Raw genomic sequence first — 23997 nt, forward strand, 5'->3', positions numbered from 1 at the left:
GGAATTTGCTAAAACAAAAGAAAAAACACTTTGTACAGAAAACTTAGAACACCAAAGAATTCTCAAAGGTTTCTGCCTTGTTTTCTTTTGTTGTTTCTTAATGGAATTCTAAACAGTTGAACAAGATGACGAGAGGCTGTTTTCGAGTTTGCGCACATGACCCTGGGAGAAAAGCTGCGATGGGCTCATGGAGGTATGAGAGGAAGGCAGCATCCTGGGTCAGCCGGGCACTCCCGCACCCTGGGAAAGAAGACAAGAGCTTCCCAGCACTTCATAATCTAGGAACTGAACACACCTACTTCCCCTTCCCAGTGGTTATCTTCGTTGCAGTGGCATTTGATGGGAGGCTCACTTTTCTTCCTCACGTAATCATTTCACACAGCGATTATTTCTCCAAGCTATTAAATTTTGTAAAGTGAAGAGTACACCGCCATCAAATGAATGAGCAATAGGAACAATTTTCATAATTACTACTGTATACTCATTGTAACATTTTTCTTAGAAGCCATGCATCTTGAGTATTGGCATTGAGGGGAAAATTAAGTGTACTAATTATGGGGTTTAATATGATGGCAGAATCAAGTTTAAATTCACAAGACTGTGTTAAACAGAAAGTTGTATTCTAAAGCTCAATTCTCTTACCCTGTGGTTTAATGATAAACCACTGGGGTGGTTAGTCTGATGACCCACCAACTGATAGGCCTTAAGTGGTGTCTCTAATCTAGAAATAATACACAATTCTAGAAACATGGTACTAGTATGTCCTGTCTCTAGCCTTCCATCCATACCCACAGCTCTAACGGCCATGTAGATTACGATGAATCACAAAGAGTATTTAATTTCCAGCTCTAATTTTCCCCCCAGCTCCGGACCTCTGTTGCAAACTGTCCTGGACATCACCACTTAGATTACCTCACAAACCCCTCAAACTCTTTATGTGCTCAATCTGAAGTCATCAACTCCCTCTACCTCCTTCCCCCATAAGTATCACAGTAGTAAAACCCAATCGCCTTTGAAATCCTTCCTTTCTATCCTCATTACCTACATCAAATTTAGTACCAAATCGTATTGATTCAGTCACCTAAACATAGCTCAAATCTGTCTTCTCCTTTCTGCCCCTGGGACCCGTGGTTTAGCTTGAGGCCGTTATTACAGCATTTTACAAATGCTGGACGAATGAGTCTTGGCGTTGAAGCAACATGATGGCGCCAAGTTCTCTGATTCCAGTACAGCATTTTACATCGATAGAACCCCTGTGTATCGCTTTCTTTCACCTTCACATCCCTTCAGACACATAGAGTGTCATTAGCCCTGCTTTGCTAATAAAGGAACCAAGGACTAAGAAGCTAAATGCAGCTGCCACACAGCTAGTCAGTGACAGTACAAGATCATCCAAACTCTGACCTCAGTGTTCCTTCAACAACTGGGTAGGTTTGTATTTTTACAGGGTAGTAAGTTCCCACTCTAGGCAATGAGAGTGGGAACTTATTCAGAGAGAGGCTGATCAAGATCTGGTGGTGAGGATATTTGACAGACATCAAACAGAACACTGGACAGAATGACTTTCAGTGAGGTTCCTTTCAATTCTGAAACTCAGCCCTGGGTATGGCTCTCGAGTAGACAAAACACATGTCTGGGATCTCTCTCTAAGATAGTCTGTGCTACCCTCATGTCCCTTCTGACACTGTTCTCCAGTAGAGCCTCCTAGCTCTTGACTGATCACTGAATTTCTTAAGCGTGATCTGCCATTCCCTGGGGCAGCGCCAAGACTGAGAGGGCTTTTCTAACGCTCTGCCTAGCTTCAGAAACCAGTCTGCTTTACCTGTGAAGTGCTCTTGCCAAACAAGTTAAAATGGAATTGAATCAAGTCTCCAGAGCCAACTTCCTATTTAGAGGAAAGATGGAGGAAAGAGGAAGAAGTTAATTGACACTAGAAACAATAAGCAAACCCAGAATGTGGGATATTCTGCAGGACAAATGATCTGATCTCTGCAAGTTACTGACGGGGTAAAACAAGAAAGGAGGAGAAGACTGGTCTAGACTTAGAGACTTAGGAGACAGAAACAACTACATGTAAAGTAAAGGGGTCCTAATTTATACACACCGACTGGAAAAAAAGGCATTTAAGACAATCAAGGTACTCCAAGAACTTGTCATTGTGATACCAAAGAATTACTGTTAATCACATTGAATGTACCAACAGCATTAAAGTTATGCAATAAAATGTCCAAAAATTTTCAATGTACACAAAAGTATGTAGCATTAAGTGACACTGTCTTGGATTTAAAAATAAATACTTCAAGAGAAAAAAAAACAGAGGAAGCCAGGGTAAGCACACCTTGGTAATTGCAGAATCTGGGTGTTGGGTATATGGAAGTCCCTTATACCTTACATTAGTTTCTTTATTTGGAATTCATGCGAAAATTTTCAGAATAAAAACCTGTTTTCTGAATTCTTTTTCCAAGAATCCTGTTCTCCAAAAGAAATAACTAGATTTAATGAGTTTTAACTGATAATGTTTGCTAAGGGGTGTGCTAATATTTCACCCTCTCCTATATACTTTATTTAAAATTTCCAATTTCCAGAAGACCATCACAAAATGATGTTCCTACTCGGGATTTCTAGCAACACAATAATTAAATGACATGTTTGGGTTTCGTTTTGGCACGCACTTCCTGCTATTACATCTGCCTTTACCAAGAAAACCCACAAGCTATTTTTCAGTCATGGATCTTGGTTAGATATGCTGATGACTCACACTGACTCTCCGTGCCAGCGCTAACCGAGCCCGGGCTGGCCGGCAGCTGGGTGAAGCTGCAGAGGTCCTGAGAAGCAGCAAGGCTGGAGGGGGAGAGAGGCTACCCAGCATGATGCCGGGTCCACCTTCATCGTGGGCTTGGCCTGATCTCACATCTAGCTAAACTGGTGTGATGTGTTCAGTGATGGAGCAATCTCCCCATGCACGGACAGGCTTTTTTAAGGAGCTGAACTAAACTTAGACAAATATCCCAAGCAGTCAGCCTACTACCAAGAAAATATTACTTAACAAGCTAGCCTTCCAGCAAGAGTCTGTATCACTGGATCCTCAGTGATAACAAGGTATTTCCTGTAACCCAGGAGCTCCAAGGCAAGTGCTTGAGGGATTCCATTGAGAAGGAAGAAGATGTGAGGCTGGCTTCTCTGGGAGGCAAGGAAAGAGCAACGCGGGAGGCATGAGGAGCAGGACCGCTGACACAGACCCCGGCACCCAGGGAGCACTCATTCTTTCTGACGGCTTCTCCAGGGTCACGCAAACAGTTTGTAGAAAGACGGAAGGAGTAAAACAAGAAACCTGCTACCTCTCTGAGCACATACATGAGTACAAGAAAGAGGAACCACAGTGAGCCAAGAACTGAAAGGAATCCAAAGTTTCAAATGATAAAGACACCGTTTTAAAAATCCAAAGTCAATTTTTCAGGCCTTTTCCAGGGCTCTAGCAGAGAAAAAAAATACCTTTTCTGGAAGGAACAGAAGTCCACAGGGATGAACCAGAAAGGGCGCAGTGCAAAGAAATGCTTTCACACACACTGAAGTATTCCATATTTTTCCCCAATCAAATCAAGGAAACCAGTCCTTCTACTTCTTACTGCATTAAAGAGCTTCAGTGCAGGTAAACATTTGTAAAACCAAATCTTCTAATTATTTCATAAAGTTCCAATGATCTCAAGTTAAAATTAATCCAAGGCAAAGGTTACAGGCATGGAATGTTATGTGACCCTGATGGAAAGGTAGAGGCCGTAAGAGAGGACTGAAGTCTGTTTTAAAGAAAGGCTTCTGTCCTACTAGAGATGATCAGTGAGTCCCGCAAACTCTACCTCCAGAGAGTAGTGACCATGTTTGTGTGGGTGGAAAATGCAAGGAGACAGGAACGGTATCTCTTGGTCTGCTGTTACAGATCACCACCAATGGGATTAATAGAAAGAAGGAAAAAATACCATTTCAAACCAATTTTCCATCTAAGAGAGCGAAAGCCATCTAAAAACTTATGGATCTGTGTCAAGGGAACAAATGATATTTTAAAAATTTGGCAGTAAACCAAAGAGCTACACCCACACACAAAGCTTAACTGCTTCCAGCGCACTAACCAGACCACATATTTCCCCAGCTGGGAAGCGCTGGCAGGGTTCGGATATTCTGAGAAGGGTGGGGCCACCTAGCCATATTGCTCAGTACTGTTCCCAGATGAGGGTGGAGGGACTTGACTGTACTCTGAAGAAGTTTTCATCTTTGGCCTATGTCAAAGGACCCCTGAGCAAGACGAGAAACAAGCAAAACGGGAAATTACAGTGAGGAATGGTTTACCTTCGGAGAGCAGTTGAAATGCATACCAGGTACTGGGAGTGTAGTTACATACATTGTAATACACCGATACAGGTACAGCGTGCCAACTATGCAGAAAAATCTTCTGCTAATAATAGACCTAGAAAAAGGGAAAAACAGGGCAGACACTCAGTCACGAAATTCCGAAGGTTCATTCAAGTTTTCAATGACCCAATAAAACAAACAAACCCCCGAAACTACTTGAGAGCTTGAAATCAGAGTAACTACAGTTAATGGCAGGTTAAGGTGAGAATTTTGAGAAAGATGTGGTGGGTGTTTTTGAATGTTATCTTGCCAAAAGAGTTCCAGACACTCTACATTGCTACTCATTAGGCGTCGTGAGGCCTGAAACCTGAGTTGACGTTCAGCTGATGTATTAAGAGGGGCCTGTTCCGACCGACTGGTCAGAGCCCACTTGGCACCAGTGGATAAATATTCAAAGAGTATCTTTTCTGTCATTAGAGGGGAGATATTCACAAAACCAGAATGACATTTAAATGAGAATTCAAAACTTTTCTGAAATTTAATGAGCCAGTGCCACTGAACAATTTTATCTATACTCCTTGGACACTGATTCTCTTAGCCGATCTCTGAGGAAGCATGATGTCAGAAAAAAAAAAAGAGTATTCTGAATGACAGGATCCACCCCCACCACCCTGTCTGCTGTGTGGCCTTCCGATATGCTGCTGACATCTCTGAGTCTTAGTTCCCTAAGCTGTACATGGGATATAACAACATTAGAAAAACATATGAAAGATCCCTGTCACACACACACAATGGTAGCCATCAAAGGTACAGTTTATGTGGTAAATAACAAAATAAGCGAGATTTAGAAATAGAGTTCTTTTCCATTTCAAACTGATTGGTGGTTCTGATGAAATTATTTGACATGTATATGTTGAGTTTGGTAACTCCTCCTAATAACAAATTCCACATACCGAGGTTTACTCTGATTACACTGCCAACTTCAGTGTACGCTTCGACAAGAACATTTCTTTCCCCCCGTACGTCTACCCTGCGTCAGCACGGCAGGCCAGGATCACAGGCCTGTGGGTCTCCGCCTTCTCAGCTTGGGGAGTTCAAATTTTCCCTTGGCCTGGGGCGACTTGAGTTACATATACACAAACAATTTAGAAGCAGTGGACAGGCTTTCCTCTGAGGATATGAAGCATCTGATCCCACTCTACAACTGTATAGTGAGAGTAGTTCTACTTTTATGCTGGATAGATGTTCCTAGCGAAGTGTGGGAGCTCAAAGAGAATTTGTATCGTTTGTATTTTTTGTTTTAATAAGAGGAGGGAAGTGATATGTCACTCGTGCAATTAAAAATTTAAAAATAACCCATGCAATTATATTAGCATTTTATTCATGACTGTACAGTTCACGTAAGTCAATTACTTAGGGTGTATGGGTGCAGTCTGGGAGTTTTGTCTCCATTCCAGAAACAGGGTCAGACTGCTTACCATAGAGACCATCTTACTTCCTTTTAGAAAAGCTCTGTATTCCACCTCCAAGGAGGAGAATTTGTTCAGCACAAAGCTGCCTTATAAAGATATGTGCCTCCAATTTCAAGTATGACGAAAGCATGTTACAATTAAACAATATAAAGAAGGACAATACTAGAGAATAAGACTAGTCCATAAATGTCTTAACAAGAATACTTGAAATACAATTTAAATTGGAAGATGTAATTGTCATTTTTCTTAAAAAGAAAATGTCCTCTCCAGCCACGATCAAACAGAAATTACCTGCAATTTCACTTGAACTATACAAGAAACACCTCAGACAGAACATGCTAAGTTCAGGTCTATTCATCTCTTTAGAGGAAGAAACACAAGGAAATGACTGTTATCACTCAATTTTGGCCAAGAATACTATCTTAAAAACACTGCCTGTTTCACGATATACAAAGACACATACATACACACACGAATAACACACACCAATAACTATGTCCATATCTCAAACTTGAATCGCATGAGTAATAGTGAAAGGATTCAGAATTAATTGAGAATGAAGTATATTAAAAAATGACAAGGAATAAAAACCACACATCTTTTTACAAAAAAACTGGAAAGTAACACTGAAGAGTCAGTCACACTTACTACTGGATCTGAAGAAGTCAGGTGACTTCATCCCTGTGAATTTGTCAATGCTAACAACAAACATGGTGATAAGCTGGAAGTAGTTGTTTACAAAAATCTCCCGATCTTTGGCATTTACTCATTTCTTTTAAATTAAGCTTAGAATATCTTCAGTGTATAATGTTAAACAAGGATCACCAAGTGTAAATTTTAAAAAGCAGGATATACACGAGTTTCAAGAATTCTCTGCAATAAAGGTATTTATTTCACTAACCAAAGAATTTCCCACATTAGAATTCTTAATGGTTTAAAAAGTTCAAAATGTATTTTGTTTTGTTTTTTCAGTATTTAAAGTGATTAAAATGAGAGCTCCCAGGGAGGAACTGCCAGACTGCAGGCGACACCATGAAACCCCTATGATGACCGAAGAAGAGCCTCTTCCAGAGCCGCTGGAAGCTGGGGCCCCTGAAGGTTACCCTGACTGGAAGCTGCTGCCACCTGTCCCCAGGACAGCCCAGGGTGACACGGAAGGTGGCCCCCCACCTCCCTACACACACCTCAAGTGCATCTGCCCAAATGCCCTGACCGGAGAAGCCCACCTGCCTGTCCTGTTGCCGCCACAGGGACCCTTTCGACCAAACAGAGACCCTTTTGTTAAAAATAAATGCTACAATGCAACAACAGCAAAAAGCCATAGAAGAAATGTTAATGAGATATGACTAGAGATTAAACGAATGCCAAGAACAGGAGGCAGATTATAATTCTCAAAGACAATGGTGCTTTTCTCATATGGGACGCATCCCCTCTCATGTTAGAAAGAAGCCTGGTGCCCATCTGCTCACACTCTGCAAAGACTGTCACCCCACAGACCCTTGTATTCAGTCCCAGTTATCTGTTCTTCTTCCAGGCATTTGAGTGACAGGCTCATTAACACTTTTTCTGACAGAAGAGAAAAAGATACTTGTTAAATGTGATTAAAAAGAAGTATGAATAAAAGTGTCAGTACTTTATATGTAATTAGTAAGACTCGCCAGAACAGTACGTTATGTCCAATACAGGTGACTTTAATTTTATTATTTTTATTTTTTAAATACCCTTATTTAAAAAGGAAAAAGTACTCAGAACATGATTAAATACTACCAAAATTAGACTCAAAATAGTAGTACTACACTGTTTTTGGCATTTGGTACAATAGTCTCAAATTCCAAAACAAAAGAAAAGGAGTGAAAGAAATGAATATACTAAAAAGTAACATTAAGATACCAGGACATTATTTTGTTATCTGTTTCAACTGATCCACAGCCAGCACATAATGCAACACATTCGGTGCCCACAACTGGCCTGCAAGCTCTTTGTGGAAGAATATGGCCTTTAGAAACAAGCGGGTCCTGAAACACAGCAGTAGAATTCAGCAATGATTCCAACTGTAAGAGGGTTCAGAAGCAAGAGAGCACGCCTGACACAGAATCGGGGAGGTCCGAATCTCTGGAGCAATATTGAGGCCAGTGTGTTTCAGGCCAGTGTGTTTCAGGCCCCTGATTCAGGTCTATGCTTAGCTGTTCCAGTTTAAGCAACATGGACAAGGCATCCCTGAGCTTATCTTCATACACATGCTAGCTCCACCTTTAACAAAGACCTATTTGGTGACCCGGACCATCTCAATTAGTTACCTTGGAAATTAGTCTCCTCACCAGCAAAAGGAGGAAAAGGGTACCTTTTTCTTATGAATCAGAGAAATGCTATTGAGGTATTTCCCCAGGGTGTTATTGACAGCTACACTTTTGCCAAGTTTCTCCTACAGGCCAAGCTCTGCGCCGTTTCATTCTTATGACAACCTGCAATGCATGACTGTGATCCTTATATTATAGATGGGGAAACTGTGGTTTGGGGTTTAAGCTGAAATATAAATATATTACATAAGACAGAAAGATTCAGAAAATTGCTTCAAATTGTGTAAGAAACCCCAATTTTATTTTGACACTACACCACTGTATATCTATAGGCTAACAAACATTTATTGCATTTAAGTTACATTCCCAAATCTACTTAACTTGGACTTTTCACTGTGTTATATTTCATGTTGATGCAGAACTCTAAAAAGCATGCTTTCTGACAATAATTTAACTATAGTAGTTATTAAAGTACTGAAAAACCCTTCTAGACAGCCAACATTAAGTACACAGTGCTGTCCATCACTGTCCGCACAGTGGGCGCCCAGCTCGAGCCGCTCGCCACCTCCCGCGCCCGGGTGTAATCAGTCCTCTGAGCTGCCGCCTGCTTCTCAACGCCCTGCCTCACGTGAACTTCCACAACAACCTTCCGCCTGCTCTCCCTAAGTCCACTTCTGTCTGCTAAAATCCACTCCAGCCAGAATCATTTAGTTTGAAACGGTGAAACGGTGTATGCCCTTCCAAACTCTGCAGTGGCTGACAAGTGTATCCCGAATGAAATCCAAATCCTTCACCAAGCCCAGGAGGCCCTGGGTGCTCTGGCCGCCTCTCCTCAGTCTCACCTCCTGCTGCTCGCCCCATCACTCTAGAATCCCACTGCAGTCGGGGGCCTTTGGTGCTCTTTGAACACGCCACGCCAAGTCCCTCCTGCCTCAGGTAGGACCTTCGTGACAGCCATTCCCTCGGCCTGGACTCCTAGGACAATGCCTGTTGTCCAGGTCTCCGAGAGATCACCTACTTGGAAGAAGTTTCCTGGGGCTCGCTCTCTCACCTTCCTGTTTGAATTTCTTCATAGCCCTACTCTCCTGTCCAACCAACATTCTGTTGAAGTCAGAGTTTCTTACCTCTGCTTTCCTCCCTTTAATCCATAGGTGGCAAACGCAAGGCCCATGGGCCAAATCCGGCCCTCCACCTTGTTTTATCCAGCCCGGCACCTTGTTTCTACCTGAGAGCAGCGCCAAGCTCTCACTTAACTATTAAGGAACAGTTACATTTATACAGCCCTAAAATTACATTTGGCCCTTTGAAGGCAACTGTGAGGCTGATGTGGCCCTCCGTTAAAATGACTTTGACACCCCTGCTTTAATCCCTTGCCACTAAGCCCTTGGGTTCCCGGGGTCATGACAACTGCCCACCACTGTCTACTGAAGTTTCAAACTCCCAGGACTCCTGTCTACAGGACCCCAAGCTACCCCATTTGTCTCATCTTACAGACCTGACTCCCACTGCCTTGGGCAAAAGGAGCTATTCATTGTTCCCTAAAACACCATTTTTTTGCTTTTGCCCGCAAATACCTTTCCCTGGCCTCTACTGTTTCCCATCTGCTATCATGTATCCATATAGTCCACCTCCAATACTGCGTTGGCATGGAGGCTTCCAGATGTCCCTAAACAGAGCCACTTCATTCCCCAAATCATTTCCCAACTTTGTTTCTATGTTATGGCATTTTTAATGGTGAGACTGGCATCACCATTACAAACAGAGGGTCTCACTACTCCTGTTGGGGGCAGCTCTTCAGCAAAGACGTCCCCGGTCATCTTTTAGTCCTGGTGAGCCTCAGGATGGTACCCGTGATCCTGGCAATACCACACAGTTCTGTGCTGGAGAGCTTCGCTTCTTACTCCCTCTGATAATCCTTACCTTCTTTTTTCCATAAATGTTTGCCCTTCAAACGCTCCATACATCTCCCAGAATTAACCTGCCCTATCCTTCATGCTGCGTCTTTTTTGTATTTATATTTTAATTTACAACACTTGCTGAGATTGCAGTGTTCATTCATCAGGCTTGGACTGCACACTCCAGAGCCTGGACCTTGAGCTCTGCCGTCTTTCTCCTTTTCCCCCATCTCCACACTCCCCTTTCTACCCATCACAGGAGTCTCAACTGCTCCAGATGGTCAGTCATGAAAACCCAGGCTGAATTCGGTACTTCAGGAACGAAAATCCCAGGGCAAGGTTTGTAAAACAAGTGAAGGGAAAAGAATAAGTGCTGTAGAAGAAAGAGAAAAGGAAAAGTGTATGCTCTCCTAGGAGACCTGTAACTCATTTGCTGTTTCCTGTCTGCCCACACAGGGCAGACGGCACACACTGTGAGTCAGAGAATGAGACCTACCCGCGTACCCAGCCCAGAAATGCGCCTGTACCTGCCCAGAGCCTCTCTGCCTTTCAAAAATCCAACACAAAGGGATTTCACATCTCCGGTGATAATCATTTTAACCACGTTCCTATTTTATTATACCATTTCACAGAAGGAAAAACGGTGTAAAGAACTTGAATACTAAGGATGGGGCCAGAGTCAGTCAGTGAGAGAGTCACACAAAACCCAGGTCTCCAGACTTTCAATTAGCTACTCTTCACTAAATGGCCAAGTTTAAAAAAGGCAGTGGCTGCCCTGGCTGGTGTGGCTCAGTGGATCGGGTGCTGGCCTGCGAACCAGAGGGTCACCAGTTCAATTCCCAGTCAGGGAACATGCCTGGGTTGCGTGCCACATCCCCAGTAGGGGGCACTCAAGAGGCAACCACACAGTGATATTTCTCTCTCTTCTTCCCCTCTAAGAATAAAATAAATAAAATCTTTTTTAAAAGATTAAAAGGCAGTGGCTTAGATTCATTTTCTAAGCTCCACATAAAAGATTTGCAATACATTGCAATAGCTGATTACATTCCAGAAATTATCTATACTGGTCTAGGGAATTTGCAAAGTACAGATCACATTATAAAATTATCTCTGCTCAACTGACCTTTAAAAGAATATTATTTCCTGGGTTAAACATAGATTGTAACATGAGGTAAAGAAACAATGTTACTTTATAAGATCTGAAAGATAACATCAATATGATCTACCTGAGATAGTTATGAAAAATTAAAGTCAAGTATCATCCACAGACTGCTACATATGTATAGAACAAAAGGAGTTATATTTCTTGTTGGTATTTTAGGTTATGAACAAAAATAATATATATATGTATGTGTATATACATACACATGTTGTATATGGACATGTATGCATGTATATATGACACAAATATATACTATACAATGCAAATACATATATTTTTACCATGATCCTTCCTCATTCCTTCCCTTCATCAAAACTCACCCACTTTGAATCAGTCTTAGGGGCTTGTTCAATCACAGCTAGTGGAACTGAACAATAAACATTTGCTCTTGGGTTAAGGGATTAACCTTAATAGTAACACATTCTCATTTTTAATAGGTTTCTACAAACATAATAAGCATATATATCACCAGCAGTAGATAACATTTACTACATTCTAGGCACAATAACTAGCAATACTCAAAAATGTTAACTGCCACTATTTTTATTTATTTATTCAGATAACAAAACTATGTGTGTGGGCACTATTCTGGGCACTGGGAATACAGTAGTGAACAGAAGAGATAAAAAGCCTGCCTTGCAGTGCTTATGTTCTAGTGGAGAAGTCAGACAATAAACAAGATAAATAAAATACAGAGCAAGCTAGATACGAGCTGAAGGGTAAAACGAAGCGGGAGTGTCCTTTGGGCTAAGTTGGTCGGTCAGAGAAAGTATCCCTGTGTATGAGCGGTTAACCATGAGGATGTCTGTGGGAGAAGATTCCAAATTAGAGGCTGCACATGTGGTTTGCTGACCAGCTAGGGGGCCAAGGAGTGGAGGGCATGAGGACACGAGGCCTGAGAGGAAACAGGGCCGGGTCTTCTGGGATCTCCCTGGGCATGATGAGAAGTTGGGTCTTAAACCTGTATGAGGGGGGAGAAGACCAACCACTTACTCTAACAACAATACACTCTGTCTGCCAAGCTGACAAGTGACTTGAAGCAGGAACACAAACAGAGCAACGAGCAGGAGGTTCCTGCAAAAACCCACCTAAGAGATGACGGTGGTTAGACCTAGGGTAGCAACAGAAGTAGTGAGAAGTGGTGCGATTAACAGACAGACCGCATGTTAGGTGGAAACAAACAGCAAGAACAAAACCAAGGCGTTTGGCCCGAGAGCCAGGAAGAACAGAGACACTGCTCACTAAGATGGGGATGGGAGGGGGCAGGTCTGGGCACCAGGAGGATGCCAAGGACTCAGTCAAGTGCTCTGCACATATTCGCTCCCTCGATCCTCACAACAACGTTGAAACAGACACTACTTTATCATTCCCATCTTGTAGGTGAGGAAACAAGGCCACTACAGAAGTTAAGCAACTTAACCCAATTCTCTCAGTATCTTCAACTAGTAAGATTCACACTGGATGCTTAAGTGCTGACTAGCTGGCGGGGACAGATATGGTGACTTCTAAATCAAATCTCGAATAATTCAACAGACAGCCATGATGGCTTTGTTTTTGTTTTTTTTTTTTTAAGAGAGAGAGAGACGACCCCTGAGCATGCTACCAACTGGAAGGCAAACATGATACCATGTAAAAGTACACACATATATGAATCATGAATACATGAATATGCAGAAAAATATCAAAAGGGATATGAACCCAACTACTACCATTACCATTTATCCTTGGCAACATGTTAAGTAGTTTATTTTTTTCTTTTTGTTTACCTTTGTCTTCTAATCTGCCTACAAGCAAGAAGAATTAATTTTCTTTGGTGTTTTAAATAAAACTCAACTCACAAAAAACTAATTTATTGCAGCCATGCATTTTTTGGCTGCCTTCCTTATAATACTTATAGTAATTTAAAAGCCAAATTGCAGGAATTACTAAATTCAGGGTGAATCTATTTTGCCTACAATTCCTAGGGCTACACTACTATTTAGGTCTTGAGCCCTAAACTGGTAAAAAATTAGAAAAGGTGAAAGCAGGGAAGACCGATCAACAATGAGCTAATCTGAGGATACGAAGTGGACACAGTCTGGGACTAAGTCTGTCATCTATCCCATAGAGTGACTGTTCTTCCCCACTCCACATGATGCCACTGGTAAGGGAGGCGAGGCAGAGGCCTGCAAAGCCTCATGGGTCCAAACTGTGTGGGGACAGGACTGGGCAGGTTCCCAGGAACAGACAGAAGGCCAGATCTCAGCCCAAGCTCTACAGCGCAGATGGCTGCTGGGTCACAATTAATGGGAAATGAGAAAACGCATTAGAAACAGAGAGCACAAGCGTGAGGCTGGGCACTCCTGGTCAGTGGTCTTCAGCAGAAAATTGTGACTGGAGCTGGAAGCCAAGGAGATTTTCTAAATCGGTAGTGAGGAGGGCCCAGGCCACACCTAGGAAGTTACAGGAAGTTAAAGCAGTCAGTCAGGACAGAGCAAAGCCCGTTTCCCGCACACTAAGGTGGGACGCAAGATGTGACAGCTCTCGAGGTTGGCAGGTTCCACCTGTGCCCCGGAGGGTACATGACACAGAGACCTTATTGTGAAATGCTGAACTGATCTGCTTGTGCACGTTCTATCGGTCCTGTGTACATGGAATCTGTGCTCCTGTATCTGCTAAGAAAACGCTTTTCCAGAGGCACAGGTGCCTGTTAAACCAGGGCCCAGACAGGATCTATTTCGGCATTGGATTTATACCGAAGTGCCTTCAATCCCCAAGATATACCATGTAGAGCCTTGGGCAAGTCAACAGCTCCTCTGAGTCTCAGTCATCTTCACTGAGAGAGAGGGTAACTACTCATTTTGAGGGGCGACTGGATCAAATGCCACAAATGCATGTAAAAAAATTGTTACTCAAATATCAGCTGTGTGGAATCTGCCGTTTGAATGGAATGATAATGATTGTTGGTAACATGGATGAAAAGCAGCAGAAGAAAACAGACTTTGACTAAGCACATAACAGAAGCAGCTACATGTAGAGGGAGAAGGAGGGCAAGAGATGCTCCCTGACTCTCATCTGGCTTTATTGCTGGGGAGGAGTACGACAGCTTACCAACCAATTCAATAATGGGAAAGATGCACCCAAAAGCTGTGATAACATGTGGAATTTTTATCCTCATGAGTTTTATGCTTAGATAGAGTTTGAACAACACACACTTTCAAAAACTGAGATGTAGTCCTAGCCAGGTAGCTCGACTGGTTAGACGAGCATTGTTCCAATATGTCAAGATGGTGTGTTTGATCCCTGGTCAGGGCACATACAAGAAGCAACCAACGAATGCATCAATAACTGGAACAAAAATCAACATCTTTCTCTCTCTCAAATAAATTTTTAAAAAGACTGAGATGGCCCTGGCTGTGGTGGCTCAGTGGATTGAGTGCCAGCCTGCAAACCAAAGGGTTGCAGGTTCAATTCCCAGTCAGGGCACATGCCTGGGTTATGGGGCAGGTCCCTAGTTGGGGGTGCACAACAGGCAACCGCACACTGATGTTTCTCTCCCTGCCTTTCTCCCTCACTTCCCCTCTCTCTGAAAATAAATAAAATCTTTGAAATAAATTAAAAAACCTGAGAGATGTAACAATGAGAACAAATTCCTCAGAAGATAACCTTTACGCGGCTTTGCTTTTTTGCTCGCTTCTGAGTCCTTATCATGCAGTCTTCAGTAATTCTTGACAGATAATGTAAAGATGCCCTGAAGCTCCATTAGAGACTAGCCTTGTGGTCCACAGTATGAGGTCAATTTATAATAAAATGAACCTGCCTTAGAAAAAGGATCTTCTGGAACTTGCAAAACAAATTCTATTGAAGAGTAACCTGGAGAGACCTGTTTCTTATCAATGCTCTATACCAAGAGCTTTTAAGAACTTTACTTAATCACAACCATCAAAGACTTAAAAACAATTGGAAAAATGTTGACAATAACTGTGGTTATTAATTACCTAGGAGAGTAGAAGAGGAAAGAGATAAGTACATTGATCCAATCAGCTTAATGTGAAAAGAAGAGCTGATACAATTACAAGGGGGGTAAAATGGAAGATAGACGTTAGTAGAGAGTCTCCTCTGCTGAATAAAACAAAAACCAAAAATAATCAAATTATCAGCTAGAGCAGCAGTCACCAGTCAGCACAGGATTATGTCCTCGGAAATTGGATTCCATTCAGAGGGGAGAGCTAAATGCTGTACATAAACTTGCTTACGTTGGCAGATACCCACCTAACAAATGAGACCGCCATATCCAGAGCATTTACCAAAGGTTAAAATACAAAAACATCTTTTCCTAAGTGGTCTTCGGAGATACGATACGTGCTGCCGCCAAACATGTAAAAACCCGCCCCGGTCCTCTCGGAGTGTAGCCCCAGAAAAGCCACACTGGAAAACGGTATCTGTTGCTTCGAGTGGGACCGACGAAGCTCCTAGAACCGCTCCGAATACAGGTGTCCCGACACATCCTCAGCAGGGTCTGCCGACGCCATTTCCCTTCTCCAGGCCTCTCGCTTTCAGCATGGAAGCAATTTTCAAAGTACCTGCTCAGTGACTGTTCCACCGGTCTCTCTGTAACTCTACACGACTGTTCACGCCAGAATGTTTTACCTCATGCCCAATGCCTCAACCACTTAACTCTTTGCACCCCACCCCATATCCTAACTATCTGATCACTTTTTTCCTTTCTCTCCAAATCTTCTCACCACCAACGAGCCAATATATCCTGCAACATGAATTCATCCTACACAATCTGCCCCCTCGACTGACTTGCACTGCTTCTTCTGGGCAAATGTCTGATCCAAGAGAAAAGCCTTGGTATAAACACATACCAGCATATACACACGACACGGCTTTGCTCTGGAATAAAATATATTTGAGCAAAGTTGTGCAAGCTCCCAAATTAGTGAACTCTATATCCTCGTTAAATTCCATATAAAGCACAGGGATTCACAAAGAGACCCAAAAACCTCGCATGAGAGAGGTACTACCACAAAAGGCTATAAAAGATTAGCTGTAAATGCAACCGAAACTGTAACTTCTGCAGAGGTCATCCCTCCCCACCACCCCGGCACCCAATGTCTTCACCGGCCAAATGGTAACTGAGCCCAAGCTGCGGTCATTCGCACCTGGACGACAGCGACAGCGCCCTGACCAGGCCCCCGCTCCCACCCATGCTCCCCCTTCTCTACACAGCCATCAGAGTGATTTTGTAAAATTCAAATCTGCTCATATTCTTCTCTAAGGACTTATGTCACACTTGGAACAAAATCCAAACACTTCAGCCCTGGCTGACAAGGCCTGCCCGATCCATTGTCCACACCTTGTGACCTCCTGTGCCACACGTTGCCCCAGCTCCCTCTGCCACATGGTCCCTTAGCTGTTCTCAAGTCTCAGAGACTCCGGACTCTGCACTTGCTCTCTCTGTTTCCTGCCCAGACTGCTCTGGCCCCAAACACCTGTGTGGTCTCTGCCCTCATTTGTTTCAGGTGTCTGCTCAACTGCCACCTCATCAGAGGCCTCTTCAGACCCACTATCTAAAACACCACCCCTCCTCATTATCCCCCTCACTTCCTAACCTATTACAGGTCTTATTTTTCTTCATTTCCCTGATCACTACCAGGCACCGTATATCCATTTACTGTTGGCTTTAGCCTGGCTGGAAGGTAAGCTCCCCGAGGCATCAGAGCCTCTGCTCCCTATGGCACCACCAGGGTCTGGCGCACAGAAGGCTGCCCAGTAAGTACAAGTTGAATGGACAGATGAACTCTCCGTGCGCACTGTCTCTGTGTCAGGCTCTGCACGGGGCAGTGGGGCATAAAGATGAATGATGGATGGGATCCAGCCTTTTCTCCCGAGGAACTTACAGTCTGGCAGTGAAGGAGACATACACGAGGAGCAGAATGGAAGGTGATATGAGCTTTAAGTGGCTGAGGGAAACTGTGGAGTGAAGTAGCTGGCCTATGAGCTAGGCCAGATCAGGGCCAAACCGTGAAAACCCCGAGCTTCACGCTAAGGAACTGGGTCTCCACCTGGGGACCCATTATACATCACTAAGTAGGGATGGAAAGAGCTAATAAATCTGAAATTAGAATTGACTGAACTCGGTATTTGTATAAAAGGAACTGAGAAGTTCTAGGTTTCTAGGAAATGCCACTGCCTACACAGAAGAATAAGTTGGAAGGAAAAGATAACAAATCTGGTGTTAGGCCAAGTTGAGTTTTAGGGTCTACAAGCACCATCCTAAGTCATAATGGTTTCATTGGTGGTGAGAAAACCCTTGACTCGGAAGTTCTACAGTTCTGCTCCTTGGCCTTCCTCCTTGCCAGGTGTTTACAATGTCTTACTAGCCACACATGTATCACACGGAGGTGCCACGTGTTAGCCGCAATTTAACCATGCATGAGAAGTCCTCACCAAGTCTGCAAGTTTAACACAGTCTTTATCATGCTTTCTTAAAACAAGGGATACCTGTTTTGCAGTGAAGTCTGACACAAATGCAGAGATTTCCCAGGACTTTTTCCTAGTCAGTGGCTTGAAAGTCCAATTCTAAATGGGGAGACAACATTGTTTATAATTTTAAAAATCACAAAGTTCTCAAGGACAGGCATTATTGTTGCTTTCCACTTTGCAATGTCATGGAAATTCCACATGGATATATGTATATATGGACATATATACATACAGATATGGGGGAGTGATATGGAGGCAAAAAAAAAATTAAGTGCAAAAACAAAGCTTATGTTTACCAGTACAAGACAACTGCAGACAACGTAAGGACAGACCCGGATGTCACCACGTTACAAACTCCACACCGAGGTTTCCTAGCACCTCAAACATCTGGCCGAAGGTGCTGCTGTGGGGGGGACGGTGCCCAAATTCCAGAGATCTCATCTCTCAGTAAGTCATCCTCTACCATTTCTGATTCTACAGCCTCTGGGTCTTTGCTAAAAAGTAGAAAATACAGAAGCAAAAAGGAACAGGCTGCTTTTTAAAAGGGCTCCAAACAGGGATTACTGGCCAAACAGGTTTAACTGCGAGGAGTCGTGTGTGATGTGTGTCCTAAGTAGCGGACCTCCTGGTGGACACTGGGAAAAGCGTCAGGACTCGGAAGGGCCAAGAAGAAAAGGAGGGAGAGGTGACCTTTCTGTTCAACACAATATTTCATAACCAGAAGTCTCCATTTCGCCACCACGCTGGGTAAACAGAAATGTTGTGTTGCAACGAGGCATCTCTGACACGAGAGAACATTTCAGCCTTCTCTACAAGAGCTGGAAAAGGCAACCTGTCAATACCCAACACCTGTCCTCTTTCCTCTTACATGGCTGGGGTACCACACACACCGAAGAGGGGTTTCCAGGGGGCGAATGGGAAACAAGGGATATGCCCCAGTGGAAGGACAGGCGGTGGGATGCTCAGGGTTGTTGTGACAACACAAGGCTTCCACTTCCCATGGCCCTGTACCCATCAGCATGGAAGCCAGAGAGAGGCCTTTAAAGAATACCTAGTTACTTATGTGTCTTCAGGACAAAAAGACAAAAAAATTTTTAAAAATCGACCTGGCTGGCATAGCTCAGTGGATTGAGAGTGGGCTGCGAACCAAAGCATTGCAGGTTCAATTCCCAGTCAGGGCAGATGCCTGGGTTGCAGGCCATGGCCCCCAGCAACCACACATTGATGTTTCTCTCTCCCTCTCTTTCTCCCTCCCTTCCCTCTCTAAAAATAATAAAATCTTTAAAAAAATTTTTTTAAATCTCTGTAGGTGATATTTGGCCCATTCAATCTCATTAAAATAAAATAAAGCATAGTTGTACAGAACAATAGAAATCCTCTGCTCTAAGGTGCTCTTATTTCATCTGTGAGAAGAACCAGGTTCCTGAGGTTCAGTCACCCACGGCACCCAGCATGTTAGGGCCATGGCTGGGGTGGGAATCCAGGCTGCTGTGCCCCAGCCCTGGGTTAACTTTGTCCAAGGCAGAAAATCCACTGGTTCATTGCTTTTGAATAATGTAAATATACAAGTGACTAGAGTATTGGCAATAAGTACCAGTATAATACGAAATTATAAAGCTTAAAGCAAAACAGATATGAGGAAAAGTCCCTACTGAGAAAAATATAAACAGTAATATATTGTAAAGAAATTAGCCCTATTGTTAGGACACTTCTTCAGAACAAGAATAAATTATTTAAGTCACAGGGTTGTGAAAGATTTGGACTCATACGTGGTTTAACTTAACCAAAGTTATATTCTGGGTCAATAAATTATTTGCCTGCATGGAAAAATTATGCTGAAAAAAACAGAAGAGAAATTCCTGTAAACAAAACAACAAACATCAGGAAAAACTGAGAATATATAAGTTAGTTGACTTTGACTCTTTGGAGAAGAAAATACTGGCATTTTTTTCTAATGTGCTTTTAGAGAAAAAGAAGTTTAGAAGTTAAAAGTTTAAAAGTTAAAAACAGAAACTAAAGTTTGGCAGCCAAAAGAATGTAATTAATAAATTCGAAGCATCTCACATTCTAAAGCTTATTGCTATCTATTTAGCCTCATAAAACTAAAGCAAACCCAAAAGGTCTTCCAACAAATCAAATGCAGGCCAGATCATCATTTCTATTTCAAATTCAGTTAAAAGTCTAGGATTGCCAAGCCAGCCGGAAAGTAAACATTGGCCCCTTACACAACTTCCTTTACACAAATTAAGAGAGAGAGTTCTGGCAGAGTCAGGAATTGCTTTTATTTCCCTGTGCAGATATGTGATCGATAAGGTGAAAAAACAGTCCTTAGTGGAATACCAGGGAAATACCCATCATTTCTGTCCAAGTTCTGCATAAACTCTCTACATTTTCTTTTCCAGATTTGAGATGATTTCTGCAATAATGAACCATACTGTGGGTTAAGAAAAAGTCACTACAGAGAAGCTCAGTGCCTTAACAAACCAGTTTCCAACTCGCAAGCATGGAAGCTGTAAAGAAGTTCCAGCAACAGGAAAATCAGACAGTGATGATGAGGCACACCGGTGTGCGCTCGCTATGCAACGCAAGCAAACAGCTTGCCTGAGGGGATATATGTTGAGTTTAGAGCTAGGGATATGAAAGCCACTTTAGATTCACCGGAAGCTGAAAGAAGGCACCTACTAAAAACCCTGAAAAATGTGGATGGAGTAGCCACATACTGCTTTAGTGGCCACACATTCTAGATGGTGAAAAGCCACGAGGTTCATCTGCACTGCACCTGCCTAAACAAAGTCGCTCCCTGAGGGTACTGTTTTCCCAACAGCCTGAGCCACTCTGGAATAGCTGCTCTGAGCTCTATGCTTGAAACCTCCTGAAATGTGTGTTGCTAAGGTTCCAGATGTCTGACTCTGCTTGGGAAAACTATAGAGCCATTCAAGGTACTTAGGCCAACTGTCAAGGGTTTGTAGACGGGTTAACCCCACCAACAGTGGACAGTGGATCTGTGGTTCCACTCTCTGAAGGTGTCTGAGGGTTTCTCATGAAGTGAAAACAGAAGAACAGCATCTCTCACAATCCTGTTCACCATTCCGTACCAATCTTGTGTGAAACAGGCAATAAACATGGCATTTTCTTAAAGCTGCCAGAGCTTTAGTTGGTTATGTGGTTTTAAAAAAAGTGGGGGAGTAATATGCTTTGATTCCACTGCTTCGTAAACTGCATTTCCAAATAATGTGTGTTAAACATCTGCAGTGCAAACTCTGCAGTCATTGAATCTGAGAGCTTCTGCTTTACTTACTTGTATTTTAAGAGCAGCCACTGAATTAACCAGAGTCCTACGAGGATCATGCCATTAATTTCGCAAATAGAAAAGGCCCACTGCACCCGGTTAAAATGGTCAAAAAATGTGTCCGGGAGTGGAGGCTGCTTCTCCTTAGGAGGTACGCGTTCATGGACGACCGAAATCATCACTGTGGTGAGAACAAAACAGGAAAGTGCGTAAAGAAAGGCCAGAAAAGTCTTGCCCCACTCCATGGGGTACTGGGAGCGTTCTAGTTCTGGCATGGGGATCTTTATCATCTCCTTCCTATACCCGTTTGGCATCCCGTTGGGTTTGACCTTGATGCTGAAGCTGCCGTCAGGTGCGGGGGCGCCTGTGCCAATGCTCAGGTGCCCGTTGGCATGGCCGTTCTTGTGTTCTTCCATGTGGTGCTCCATTTTCAGGGTCTCTATCATGTCCAAGAGCCGCTGACCGTTGTCGGAGGACACTCGGCACAAGGGGGGTTTTGTGAAATCCTCCAGGGTTAGGGTGATCAAGTCCCGGCCTGTGAAGTGCTCCAGAGGCTCGCAGTATTCTGGCATGGCATTCTCCAGCAGCCAGTCTGCCACCTGCTTGGGTGACCAGTAAACCACCTCCTTCATTGTGCTGGCAGACAGCAAGCGGTCCCCAGCTTGCTCTCGGCGGGTCAGCAGTCACCGTGCCTACAGAGCAGGACTCGGGCCCTCCGCGGCGTGCTCATCCTGTCAGGCCTCATGACAGAGACTGGGGTGGCCAGAGGGTCGGGGCGGTTTTCAAACACCTCAGGCAGTTGTCTAGGGTTCTTGAGTGTCCGAGCCTTCATTTAGCTCATTTTTCAACAAGGTTCTTCCTTCTGTGGAGACAAGAGAAAAAGTCAAGATACTGGGACTTCCAGATCAATTCCCTCAAATGCAAAACCTTAATATGCGTAAGGAAAATGGAAAACCAGTTATTGATTAAGTCCAGTTTTCAAATATGTATTAGTTAGAGGAGCCACCGATTCCCCGGCTAGTCTTCCCTGAAAGAGCATTGCAGGGACCCGACGATGGATAAAGTTAGAGGGGAAATGTTTTCCAGCCTCCTCAATGGTGTATTTTCTAAGAAAAAAATTCAACACTGCTTTGGACACTGTGCAGCACAGGTCAGTGAATCTTTTGTGCTTCCTGGGACAACCTGAAAGGACACGGCAAGTGTGCATAATCTACCATCCTACCCAGTGAAGGACGTTTTAAAAGATACATAACACAGCAACTTAATAGATGCCATAGAAATGTTTAGCTTCAAGATAATTTCATCCAACAATTTTATATTCTTTCAAAGAAAAATAAAAAAAAGAATCCCTTTCCAAAATGTGCTTGCACCCCCAAATCTATAAAAAGAATTACAGATGCAGCTGCTTAGGCTAGAACGCAGGTAGAGTTTTCCCGTGGGCCAGGGTTTCCCCGGCTCTCCCACTGGACCCCTCTACCCCAGCTCACAGAGCATTTCGTGGAATCCCATGGTTCTAAAGTCAATGACCTGATTCAACTCCCTCATTTATAAATTTGGAAACTCAGTTCCAGGAAGGTCAAGGAACTTGCCCAGGGTCAAGAAGAAGCTGCACCGAAGAGCTGTAAGTTTTTATGTCCTAAAGTTCAATGTACTATTACGTGGCAATAACCAATTCACAGATGTGAATTAGGAGAGATTCAAAAAGGAGGACTGAAAATTTTATAAGTGTATGTAAGTGTAAATATACATTTAAATATAAATAATACATCTGCTCTTATTTAAACACAACGATGTTTAATGAACATAACACTGCATAAAACAACCAGCAAATACACACGTCACATATTGACCAAAATTAAACTTGATGACAGGCCTTGGGGTGTTGTCTGCTTTGCTCTCACCCATTTTTCTCTAATAAGCATGTCTTACTTTTGTAACAGTCGTTTAAAATTAAAAGCAAGTAAAGCAACTAAAGAATTTTTTTACCCTGAAGTTGCTTTTTTCCCCTCCAGTTATTGCTTTTAGGCTGTTTATTAAGAAACAAGACTTAGAATGAACCTTTGACCCTCTGCTCAAGAGATTCATACAGAGAAAGCTGCTTCGGGAATGAAGTCCTGGCAGGCTCACCTTCGTCTCACTTGAATTAAGTGTGATAATTAGAAAGGTTCCCGGGCTCTGTTAGCCCGGTGGCCCCTGTGTCCCATCGCTTCTGAGTTGCCCAGGACTCACCTGCCCTGTGTGTTACCCTCTTCCTCAAGGATTGGCACCCGTAACTCTCACTTCTGAAATCTAGGACACCTCGCCCACACTTTTCTCCTCTGTCCAAAATGTCTTATCTGCCTCATGTCGCCTGTCTTGGGAGTTTTTATGCCAATGTGAATTCCCCATGCACGTGTAGTAAAAACTTCATTTTCTCCTGTTAATGTGATCATTAGCCTTGCTTGGAAGAACTGAGAAGGTGAGAAGAAAAACCACTGTTTCCGGCCCCCACAGACAGAAAGTTAAAAATAATTACTTAGCGCTATCACAAAACTTGGTTGGGAATGTACCGTGGCCTCTAGCCAAAGACAGACCTCACTTTGACTCTCAGCATGTCCCACGCACACCCCTTAGGGGAGCTCTGGCTCATTCATCTGTAAAATGAGTAGAATCGAATGTCTCCTTGACATAGTTGTTGTTGGTGCATAAAAAACCAAATGTGGAAGTTGAGGATGCATAACTCAGCACTAACAGGGTTCTGTGGTGCCCACATCCCTTTTTCCCTTTCTTAAATTTTTTATCATCTGCGATGCTTACTGCCTGCTACGCCTCACTGTGAAAATGCCCTGCCCAACAGAGGGCTAACTTGTTTTTCCCCTCAGATGATGGATGTTGTATTAACGGCAAAAACACTTGCACAGATTTGCAGATTTAAGAGCTAGAAATTACTGATGGCAGAATTTCCCTAAATGTGTTTTGTGGAATAATAATCTGATAAAATGCTCCATGCTTTAAAAAAAAAATCCCAACCAGCCTGGGAGCCGCATGCTCAGATCTCCCTGATGACAGCAGTGCCCGTCAGCAGCTT

General features: G+C 43.2%; 1 protein-coding gene across 2 annotated transcripts in view; it reads right to left on the bottom strand.

Moving 5' to 3' along the window:
* Positions 1 to 23997, bottom strand: part of SGMS1 (sphingomyelin synthase 1) — a 286000-nt gene that overhangs the window by 18297 nt on the left and 243706 nt on the right. For both annotated transcript variants that reach the window (XM_028511456.2, XM_036026947.1), the window contains 2 exons: positions 20940 to 21792; positions 4342 to 4459 (listed from right to left, as the gene is read on the bottom strand). In XM_028511456.2, the coding sequence (XP_028367257.1) occupies positions 4342 to 4459; positions 20940 to 21562 (741 nt within the window). In that variant the 5' untranslated portion in view covers positions 21563 to 21792. The remainder of the gene's footprint in view (positions 1 to 4341; positions 4460 to 20939; positions 21793 to 23997) is intronic.

Source organism: Phyllostomus discolor, chromosome 5 (assembly GCF_004126475.2).
Source record: "Phyllostomus discolor isolate MPI-MPIP mPhyDis1 chromosome 5, mPhyDis1.pri.v3, whole genome shotgun sequence".
NCBI classification, from domain to species: domain Eukaryota; kingdom Metazoa; phylum Chordata; class Mammalia; order Chiroptera; family Phyllostomidae; genus Phyllostomus; species Phyllostomus discolor.